Here is a 12,043-nt window from a genome sequence, read left to right on the forward strand (position 1 = left end):
CCTGGTCTTGCACCATCCTCACTACCATTGTTAATTTTGACCCCATTGCTGCTACCATTGTGCTAATCCATCTCATTGGGGGTCTTCCTCTTTTTCACAGACCCTCCACTTTACCAAGCATGATGTCCTTCTACTGGTCCCTCTTGATAATGTGCCCGAAGTATGAGCGATAACATGCAAGCAAAATTTTGCTAAATATAATTTTTAAATGTCTGAAACAATACATTGGCAGGGAACTGTCAGAAGTCCAAGCCAGATTCAGATGAGGACTTGGAATGAGAAAGCAGAGAACACCAGAAAAATGTTTACCTATACTTTATTGACTATGCAAAGGCTTTCAACTGTGTGGATCATGACAAGCTATGGACACCACTGAAAATAATGAGTTTTCCAGAATACGTAATTGTGCTCATGAGGAACCTGCACATTGACCAAGAGGCAGTCATTTGAACTGAACAAGGGGATGGTTTGAAATCGAGGAAGGTGTGCACCAAGGTTGTATACTTTAGCCATAGATATTCAATCTGTTTGCTAAGCAAATAATCCAAAAAGCTGAGCTATATGAAGAACATGATATCAGAATTGGAAGAAGACTCATTTAACAACCTGCGATATTCAAATGATACAATCTTGCTTGCTGAAAAGAAAAAGGACTTAAAATACTCAATGATAAAGATCAAAGACCGCAGTATGGGTTGAACCTAAATGTAAAGAAAACAAAAATCCTCACCACTGAAACAATACATAATACATAGCATCATTTATTGGAGAATGACGGTTCTCCAATTAAATGGAGAAAAGATAAAAGTTGCCAAAGACTTCATTTTGCTTGGATCCACCATCAACACTCATGGAAGCAACAGTCAAGAAATCAAATGATGTATTGCATTAGGCAGATCTGTTGCACAAGTTCTAGTTAAAGTGTTCAAGAACAAAGATGTCAGTTTGAGGACTAAGGTGCACCTGACCCAAGCTATGGTATTTTCAATAACCTCATATAAATGTGAAAGTTAAACTGTGAATAAGGAAGACCATAAAAGAATTGATGCACTTAAGTTATGGTGTTGGAGAAGAATAGTAAAGTTACCATGAGCTGCCAGAAGAATAAACAAATCTGTGTTGGAGTAAGTACAACCAGAATGCTACTTAGAAGCCAAGATGACAGGATTTCATCTCTGTTGTTGTTGTTATTATGTGCCGTGGAGTCGGTTCTGACTCATAGCGACCCTGTACAGGGTTTCCGAAGCTGTAAATCTTTACGGGAGCAGAAAACCTCATCTTTCTCCCGCGGAACAGCTGGTAGTTTCAAACTGCTAACTCCGAGATTAATGGACCAATTTGTAACCACTATGCTACTAGAGCTCCTTTTATCTCTCATAGTTTGGACATATTATCAGGAGATAATAGGTGACCCAAAAGAATGGAAAAATCATCAAACAATATCGTTAATATCACATTCAAATAGAATTTTGCTGAAGATAATTCAAAAACACTTACAGCAACGCATCAACAGAGAACTGCCAGAAATTCAAACTGGATTCAGAAGAGGCTGTGGAATGAAGGATATTATTGCTGATGTCAGATGAATCTTAGCTAAAAGCAGAGATAACAAAAAGATGTTTACCTGTGTTGTATTGACTAAGCAAAGGCATTCAACTGTATGGATCATAAAAAACTATGAGTAACATTGCAAAGAATAGGAATTCCAGGACCCTTAACTGTGCTCATGTGGAACTGTACATGGAGCAAGAGGCAGTTGTTCAAACAGAACAAGTGGATACTAGGTGGTTTACAATCAGGAAAGGCGTGTGTCAGGATTGTAACTTCTCCCCATACTTATTCAATCTGTATGCTGAACAAATAACCCGAGAAGTTGGATTATATAAAAATAATATGGCATCAGGACTGAAGAAAGGCTCATCGACAACCTGAAATATGCAGATGACACACCTTGCATGTTGAAAGTGAAGAGGACTTGAAGTACTTACAGCCTTCAGTGTGAATAACAATTCAGTGTAAAGAAAACAAAACTCCTCACAATCGGACCAATCACCTTCATGATAAATGGAGAAAGATTGACATGGTGAAGGACTTCATTTTACTTATTTACATTTTACATATTTGCATCCATAATTAATGCTCATGGATGCAGCAGTCAAGAAATCAAACAACATACTACAGTGGGCTAATCTGTTGCACAAAACCTCTCTAAAGTGTTAAAGAGTAAAGACGTCACTTTGAGGACTGAGGTATGTTTAACCCAAGCTATGGTATTTTCAATAGCTTCTTATGCATGCAAAAATTTAACAGTGAATAAGGAAGACCATAAAATAATTGATGCATTTGAATCATGGTGTTGGCAAAAAAAATATTGATGATACAATAACTACCACAAGAAAAACAAATCTCTTGGAAGAAGTACACTCATAATGCTTCTTAGAAGAGAGTTTGGCCAGACTCTGTCTCTCATACTTTAGACATGTTATCAGGAGGGACCAGTCCCTGGAGAAGGACGTCATCCTTGATAAAGAAGAGGGTCAATGAAAAAGGGGAAGACCCCCAACAGTGGATTCAAACTAAACGGCAATGGTGAGGATGGTACAGGATCAGGCCGTGTATGGAATCGCTGAGTTGGAGCCAACACAACAACAATCTTTATGGTATTGCTGAGTGGATTTGAACCCCCAACCTTTCCGTTGGTAGTGAAGCATGTAACCATTTGCACCACCGAGGGACTCCACAATACCATCTACTCTCCTCAAGTAAGGAACGTGGGGGAAGTCTGTAGAATACTTTACATGATCTAACCCAAAACACCAATAGTGACAACGTTGACAAAACTCTTCAAGGGAAACCCATTAGCACGATGTCAGTACTTAAGGAAACCAAACTCAAACCCACTGCATCAAGTGGATTCTGAGTCATAGTAACCTTACGTAAGGTTTCCATTAGCACGATGTCAGTACTTAAGGAAACCAAACTTAAACCCACTGCATCAAGTGGATTCTGAGTCATAGTAACCTTACGTAAGGTTTCCAAGGCTGTTCATAATTTAAGGAGCAGAATGCCTCATATTTCTCCTGTGGAACAACTGGTGGATTTGAACTGCTAATCTTATGGTTACAACCCAGTGTGTAATCCACTACACTACCATGGCTCCTTATGTAAAGGAAGAAGGTGGGAGAAGGGGAGAAGGGGAAGATGAAGAAGACATTGTCATCAAGTTGATCCCAACTCATGGTAATTCCATATGTGTCAGGTAGAACTGTGCTCCTCCAGAGGTTTTCCATTGTTGCTTTGATCCTTTTTTTAAAAAACAGATTACCAGGCTTTTGTTTCATCATTCCACTGTGTGAATTGAAACCACTGTCTTTCAGTTAGTAATTGAGTGTAAACTATTTAGGTCACCCAGATGCAGCCTGGTATATAGTAAATGCCTAACAGAAATCAGCCCTCCTTTCTTCCCAGAGTGAGAAGAGAAGACCAATACATGGTCCATTTGAAAATCCTTTCACAAGGTGAAGGACTGTTTGACTATGAGTTGGTCCCAAAGAATAAGGACTCAACAACCAACCCTTCCATGTACAGAGATGTGGAAATGGTACAATTCTCCAGGAATTTAAGCTGAGGCTGATCTTAATCATCTTTACTTTATATTTGGAAATGCCATCCCTCAGAGAAATCTCTAAATGCCTATACAATATAAGGCTCATCTCTGCTGAAAACTCAAGTCAACAGAATGAGGGGCATTCTAGAGGTTTCTTAAAGGTCGGAAGACTGATGGGTTTCATGTAAAGGGCTTCTCTACTTTGACACTATCAACATTGGGCTGGGTCATTATTTGCTGTGGAGGCGTGTGCTTGAGTCCACCCATAAGTGCCTCAAAAGAAAAACCTGGTGATCTGCTTCCAAAAAAAACCCAGCCATTGAAAAGCCTAGAGAGCACAGTTCTATGCTGACTCTCATGGGGTCACCATAACTTCACAGAAATTGGATTTGTGTTGTTGTTGCAGATGAGGCAAGTGAGTCCCAGAGGTGAAATAACTTGCCCAGGTTCACAAGGCCAGACTGCTGCTAAGTTGGCACTCAAATCCGATATAAACCTTCCTTTCTCTGTCTGCCTGGGAAATGATACCTGATTTTCAAAACTCAGCTCAAAGGTGTTCCCATCTGCGAAGGCTTTTCCGACTCCCTAGGCAGAATTGGGCTCCCCCTGGGCATCCTCACACCATGTATGTGTCTCTGTTGCACCCCTTTTCACATTGTTCCCAAGTGATTGCTTACCTACTTGCATCTCCCACCAAATGTGAGCAATGCTGAAGGTCCTGTCTCCAACTCACACATCATCGGTGGAAAGACAGACACTATTCATAAAGCAAGTCCCTGGGAGGCACAAAGTTTGCACTCAGCTGCAATCTAAAGGTTGGTTGGTCCAACCCACACAGCAGAACCATGGAAGAAAGACTGGATAATTTGCTTCAATTAAGATTACAGTCAAAGTGTACTGCAGAGCAGTCCTGCTCTAAGACTTATTGGAGTCACTGTGAATTTGAATCAACTCGAGGGCAACAGGTTTGGGCTGGGAGTGGGAGGGTGTTGGCCATGACTCTCTTCATTCCTTAACTGATCTGTCTGATTTTCATCTACTACAGGTAGAATGAGATAATTAGTTCTATTCTTCTCAATCTGCTAGATTTTGAGGGAGCTCTCACCCTTCCAGAGAGTTTTCCCTCAAACAAGTCATCCAAAGGTGTTTGCACTGGTGAGTTTTTGTAAGATCACGCTGATTTTTTTTTAACATTTCTGTGAGAAAGTATCTGGTTTGTCATCTGTCTCTCCAGTGAAATTGTGTCTGTCATGAAAACAAGGATTTCCTTATCGTTTCCACCACCAGGTCTCTTATTCCACTTGTAGGGATGAACATTTAGGAGGAGCTTAATTAATTTTTACTGAATGAAAAAGTAAACATTGGAACATTTATGTGATGAGAAACCAGGATGGTAAGTAATTTAGATAGATAATAGATAGACTGATAGATTGATTGATAGATTTATAGACAGATAGATAGAATTCTGATGTGACCAGGTCTCTTATTCCACTTGTAGGGATGAACATTTAGGAGGAGCTTAATTAATTTTTACTGAATGAAAAAGTAAACATTGGAACATTTATGTGATGAGAAACCAGGATGGTAAGTAATTTAGATAGATAATAGATAGACTGATAGATTGATTGATAGATTTATAGACAGATAGATAGAATTCTGATGTGGATAGATAGATAGATAGATTGGTTGATAGATTTATAGACAGATAGATAGAATTCTGATGTGACACTGTAGGATAAGCACTGTACCACAAGGTTGGTTTGAATTGCAAGGTTGGCTGTTCAAATTTATCAGCTGCTCCTCACAAACCTTATACAGGGTCGCTGTGAGTCTAAACTAATTCGATGACACAATAGATAGGTAGGTAGGTAGGAAGGGAGAGAGAGAGAGAGAGATGCTGATGAATTAACTCAGACTCATGGTGACCTTGTGTACAATAGAATGAAACACTACCCAATCCTGTATTCTCTCCATCACCAGCATGTCTATCTATGACTGTTGTGCCAATCCATCGTCCTCACCTTCACTGGCCCTCTACTTCACCAAACATGATATCCTCCTCCAGTGATGGATTCTTTCTAACGACGTGTCTAAGACAAGCAGGCTGGGATCCCTAAAGTTTTCATTGACTCACTTTCAAAAGGATATTACCAAACTTTTCTCCCTAGTCAGACTTAGTCTGGAAGCTCAGTTGAAACCTGTCCACCATGAGTGACCCTGCTGGTATTTGAAATACTGGTGGCATAGTTTCCAGTATCACAACAGCATGCAAACCACCACAGTACAATGAACTGAGAAATGGGTGGTGGTCAATAAGTGAATGTCTGAAATGTCAGCCTTAGGGTAGTGTTGAAGTGGGGAAAACAAAAAGATTGAGGTACGGAAGAATAGCCAGATGTTAGGCAAGAGTAAAAGGTTGACCAAAGCTCAGGATTCGAGGTGAAGTAGATGATCAGGGCAAAGAAGAGCCTTATGAGATAGATTAGCACAGTTGCCACAACAGTTGAAAGATATCCAAGATACGCATCATCAATGGTTTAGATACCAGTGTGTCTCCAGTGGACACACACACACCCATTAACCTTTCTAAGTACCCAGGCAGCCCAACTCCTTGGGCATCTGGTAAAGTAGACCTCTTGTGGACCTCTCCAAGGTAGAAATCTACTGGTCTTACAAAGCCAGCTCTTCTAACTCTCTGTTGATGGTGACAGATGCCCCTTTGGCCAAGATGTCCTCCTCAATGTTGGAGATAATGTATTGAAAACAATATTCTGAGATTGAAACCTGGCAAGATTAGTTTGACTGGCAGAGTGAGGTTGACAGTATTCTTAGCTAAGTGGGGACAATCCCTCCCGATCCTTAGGTCATCTTCCTTGCCTCTCATTCATTTTTTCAGCAGATTTTTACTGAGCATCTAATACATGCTATGCATAAGGTGCTCCACTCCCATCTTACAAAATCAAGCTCCAAACAGATGACTGATATTCAGGATAACTTGTCACCTACCTCTTCAGACCATTGTTTCAAGCTCTATCACATATGCCACAGTATAGACATCTTGGGTCACATCCTAAATGTCACATCCCTCTTTGACTCTTACCAAACCTTGTTCTCTTCCCTTCTCTCTTCTCAGAATTTAGAAACAAGCTTTTCCTTGTGGCTTTTGACTTAATTTTTAATTCAGTCCCATCTCCCCTGTCATCTTGGACAAGGACTCCCAACTTCATATCCCTATGTCTTTGGAATCCCACCACTGTGTTTCACCCAAGGCATCTGAGTGAGGCATATTCTGACACACCACTGGAGCCATCTTTTGTTCTCTAGCTTGGGAACAGAAAGGTTTACTACAAGTGTTGGTTAGTTGTGCTTGCCTATAGGGTGAAGGCAAGACCTTAACTCAGAAGTGACAAAAATGGAGCATCATTGTACTTCTCCCCATCTCCTGACCACAGCAGACATAAGAAATCAATCATGGCATTTTTTCTCATTGAACCTGGATTTGGCTCATCATCCTTCTCAAAACTCCAGACAACCATGACCAAACCATTGCATGTGGTGTATGTCTTAGTTCCCTAGTGCTGGTATATCAGAAACAATGCAAGTGGGCATCTATAACAAACAGAAGTCTACTTTCTTACAGTTTAGGAGGCTAGACATCTGAATTCAGGGTATCAGCTCTAGAGGAAGGCTTTCTCTGTCCATTCTGGGGGGAAATGGTTGTCTCTTTAAGCATCTCTTCCTCAGATCCTTGGTGATCTCCATGTGGCATCAGTCTTTCTCCATTTGTACTTCCTTACTTCTGTACCTAATCTGCTCTTGTTAGATATCAAAAGTGATTGGTTTACCATTTGTCTCACAATAATATGGCTTCGCTAACACAACAAAGTGAACCTGTAGACGCAGTACCTGGGATTGCATCCACAGGTATTGTTGTTGTTAAGTGACAAAACCCTGTATAGGGTTTCTGAGGAGTGACTGGTGAACTTGAACAGCCAACCTTGTGGTTCAAACTGACCTTGCAGTCCAGCGCATTAACACAACCAGGTCTCAGGGCTTAGGATTTACAACACATTTAGGGGTGGAGGGGGACACAATTCAACCATAACCTGTATGTAAGATGAAGCTCACTTAGCATCTCCACTGAGACTCCTCACCAAAGGTCCTGCTCTTCCCGCAGATGAATGAGGTCTCCTGGAGAATGGGGAAAGCAAATCACTCAGTCACCTCAGACTTCATTCTTGTGGGGCTTTTCAGTCACTCAGGGCCACATCTGCTCCTCTATTCCCTTGTGACCACCATGTTCACCATGGGCCTGCTGGGTAACACCATCCTGATCTGCCTGATCCGCACAGACTCCCGGCTCTACACACCCATGTACTTCCTACTTAGCCAGCTCTCCCTGTTGGACATTGGTTTTCTCCTAGTCACCATCCCAAAGATGGCAGCCAACTTCATGCAGGGAAAGGAATCCATCTCCTTTGGGGGCTGTGCAGCTCAGATGTTCTTCCTGATGCTGATGGGAGTCTCTGAGGGTGTCCTTCTGTCCCTCATGTCCTATGACCGCTACATTGCTGTTTGCCACCCACTGCATTACCCTGTGCTTATGAGACACCAGGTGTGCCTGCTCATGGTGGGCACCTCCTGGATGTCCGGAGTACTTGTTGCCACCGTCCAGACCTCCATTACCCTGCACTTTCCTTTCTGTGCCTCCCGCACTGTGGACCACTTCTTCTGTGAGCTCCCTGCTCTGTTGAAGCTCTCCTGTGAAAACACATCTACCTATGAGTTGACACTGTCCATCTCAGGGGTGCTGATCTTGCTGTTGCCCATGTCACTCATTGCCACCTCCTACAGCCATGTGTTGGCAGCCGTCCTCCGCATGCGCTCAGCAGAGGCCAGACAAAAGGCCTTCACCACCTGCTCTTCACACATCACTGTGGTGGGGCTCTTTTATGGGGCGGCCGTGTTCATGTACATGGTACCAGGCACCTACCACAGCCCACAGCAGGACAATGTGGTCTCTCTTTTCTACAGTCTAGTCACCCCAACACTCAACCCCCTTATCTACAGCTTGAGGAATAGAGAAGTACGGGTAGCTTTGGTCAAGGTCCTTGAAAGAGCTGGCTTCAGATCTAAGAGATGATGTCAGAGAGAGGGAGTGGACTGTCCCAGAGACCCTATCTGAGACCTGTCTTGAAAGTACTCATTTGCAGTCCACCTGGTCCAACACTTACTACCTGACCAACTTTATCCCTCCTCTGAGACTTGATTTTCTTTATACATTTGTAGAAACCCTTAATGATCCTAATCACTTAAACAAGAGGAGGGCTTTTGTTTTCAGTTTTCAACAAAAGTCATTTCTTTTTTACTACAAGAATGCCACACCCGAAGCATCCAGCTGATCTTCAGTGAGGGGAGAGGCACAAGAATGCCCATACTTGCTGATAATACCCATTTGACCTAGCTTCAAGGGCTGTATGATCAGAACTCTACCAGAGGAAGAAAGAAGAGAAAAAAAGTATAATCTGCTACAATTTTATGAACTTGACCTATACTTATGGATGTAGTAGCTTAAAAGAGGGAGCGAATCTTTACAGCAAGGATCATTCCCACCCCCTCTGTACACAGGGTTGACAGAGATGGGCAACTTAGACATTGGCTACCCAAAATGTTGGGGGCAACAAAGGCACAAAGTGACTGACTTACAAGTTTTCAAGAGGGAGCTTAATTTCAGAAGGTGCGGGGGAAGGTAGAATCTCCACTGAGTGGTTTCCAACCTGTCTAGATGGGACTGGCGAAAGGAGATGAGGATAAGACTCTTGTGGTTCAATAGTGAATAATTGTTATCAGGACTGATGGTGAATGTTGCAAATGTAGAGGTAGACATTTTGTAACAAAAGCAGGGGAGTAGTTGATCTTGCAATCCAGGAGTGGAAGACCCTGGAACCATCAAGGGAGAAGAGCAGAATGCAGAACCCTATCCAGAGAAGCAGCGACAACAGAGATGGAGGCAGAGACAATGACGTGGAGAAATTGAGCGGCTGGGGACTCTAGAGTCAAGGAGGGAGAGGGGTTCTGTGCTGGTGTCCAGGGGGCTGGCATGCAAGGTATACCCTTCAGTTGTCTGAATGTTTATATATTCCTGAGTGCTTCAGTGTACATTTTATATATGTGTGTGTGTGTGTGTGTGTGTGTGTATACAGACGGATTGGAAGCAAATGCTGTTGAATGATGATGTATGGAGGGATCGTAATCATTGCAATGAAATGAAATATGATAAGATGGCTGTAAAGCTGATGCTCTCCCATGTAAACTACCACTCAATTCACAATAAAAAAAAATAAAAAAATAAAAACTTTTTTAAAAAGGGGGGTGGGGCAACACTTTCCTAAGGACAAAGTTAAGAAGGGACAAGAAGGTGGGTGAAATGCAAATAAGAACCGCAGGGAGGAGGCTGGATAATTGTTGCATGGAAGAGATTGCAGTCATTAAGATGAAACAAAGTGTATGATTTCTTTAATGTAAAGCTGATGGTCTGGTTTGTAAATCTTCACTCCATTCACAATAAAAAGTTAAAAGAAAAAAAAGAAGAATGTCACACCCAACCACAATGATGGATCCCAGCTAGTGCAAATGATTAAGTGCTTGAATAATTGAGAAAGGTTAGTGGTTCAAGTTCACCGAAAGGCACCTCAGAAAAAAGGCCTGGAAATCTATTTCCAAAAAAAGCCATTGACCCTGGTGGAGACCTGGTAGGCCAGCAGTGTGGCAAGACCTGGGGACTCCTGGGCCCAGAGTCAGTGACATAGCCACAGAGGACTAGAGTGGAGAATAAAGCATCCAGCTGATAAGAAGAGAGGGCATATGCACAAGAACACCCACACTGGCAGATAATACCCACTTGACCTGGCTTCAATGGCTGGATGATCAGAGCTCAACCAGAAGAAGAAAGAAGAGGAAAAAAAGAGTAATCTGATACAATTTGATGACCTTGACGTACACCTATGGATGCAGTAGCTCAAAACAGGGAACAAATCTTTATAGTGAGGATCATTCCCACCTCCTTCATACACAGAGTAGACAGGGATGGGCAACTTGGACATTGGCTATCCAAAATGGGGGACTACGAAGGCAAGAAGTAACTGGCTTACAAGCTTTTCAAGAGGGAGCCTAGATCCAGAAGGCGTGGAGGAAGGTAGAATCTCCACTGAGTATTATACAATCTGTCTGAGCGGCTGATGAATGGAAATGTGGATAGGTTTCTTGTAATACAATAGTGAATAATTGTTATCAGGACTGATTGTGAGGGTTGTAAATGTAAAGGTAGATGTTTTGTAGCAAAGAGGGGAGTGATTAACTTTTCAGTCTAGGAGCGGAGGTTCCTGGGACCATCAAGGGAGAAGAGCCGAGAGCGGGACCCTACCCAGAGAAGCAGTGATGCCTGAGATGGAGGCTGAGACGATGACGTGGAGAGATGGAGCTGTTGGGGACTTTAGACACAGAGAGGGAGAGGGGCTGTGTGCTGACAACCAGGGCAGGCTTGTAGGGTATACCCTATGGTTGGTTGATGATGCATGGAAGGGATTGTAACCATGGCAATGAAATGATATATGATAGGATGAATGTAAAACTAATGTTCTCCCATGTACACTATCACATAATTCTCAATGAAACATTAAAAAAAAAAAAAAAAGTCATTGAATATGCTGTGAAGCACACCTCTACTCTGCACCATGAATTGGCTCAGTGGCAACTAACTACAACAGCATGATGCCCTGTCTTACACTCCATTCACAAGCATTTCTGCACAGAGTGATGTGTCTGGGATCCAAACACTAAAAGTGAAGCAAGAAAGGGGGCCCAGGTCTGATCATGATGGACCATGGTTCTAGGATCCATGTCCCTGATGGTTCTTGGAAGTGTTTTTGTTTGGGTCAGACTTGTACTTTTTACAGAAAAGGGAGACTGTCACTCAAAATTTACAGTGGGATAGAGGAAAAAGTGCATGCTCACTGGGGAAAATAAAATAAAAATATTTTAAGGTGTAATTTCTATTGCTCTTTTATTAAAAATATCTAGCACATAATAAAAAATGTACAAGGCAGGCAAAAAAGCAGGGGAAAATTAGGAGAAGCAGATCTACAGATGACCTAGATGGACTAAGCAGACAAGGACTATTAGAAAAATTCATAGAAATAAAAGAATAAAATGGGTGGATTTCAGCTGAGAAATTAAAGCTCTGAAAGGAACCAAATGGAAATTGTAGAAATGAAAAGCTATCATATATAAAATGAAGCATTATTGGCTGTAGTAGCAGCAAAAGAAAGAATTCGAGAAGCTGGGTTCTATGAAGAAAAACGTGGCATCAGGATTGGAGGAAGACTCATTAACAACCTACAATATGCAGATGATACAGCCTTTCTTGCTGAAAGTGAA

At 42.0% G+C, this 12,043-nt stretch overlaps 1 protein-coding gene across 1 annotated transcript; it reads left to right on the forward strand.

Moving 5' to 3' along the window:
- Nucleotides 1–7,805: 7,805 nt before the first annotated feature.
- Nucleotides 7,806–8,750, forward strand: LOC102827006 (olfactory receptor 2Z1-like). Its single transcript, XM_006877098.1, has one exon. It carries the CDS (start codon nt 7,806–7,808, stop codon nt 8,748–8,750), a length of 945 nt encoding a protein of 314 aa, XP_006877160.1.
- Nucleotides 8,751–12,043: the final 3,293 nt, after the last annotated feature.

This window comes from Chrysochloris asiatica, unplaced genomic scaffold (genome assembly GCF_000296735.1).
Source record: "Chrysochloris asiatica unplaced genomic scaffold, ChrAsi1.0 scaffold00442, whole genome shotgun sequence".
In the NCBI taxonomy this organism is placed as follows: Eukaryota; Metazoa; Chordata; class Mammalia; order Afrosoricida; family Chrysochloridae; genus Chrysochloris; species Chrysochloris asiatica.

Coding starts and splice junctions, on each gene's coding strand:
- LOC102827006 (XM_006877098.1), top strand. CDS start 7,806: ATGGGGAAAGCAAATCACTCAGTCACCTCAGACTTCATTCTTGTGGGG.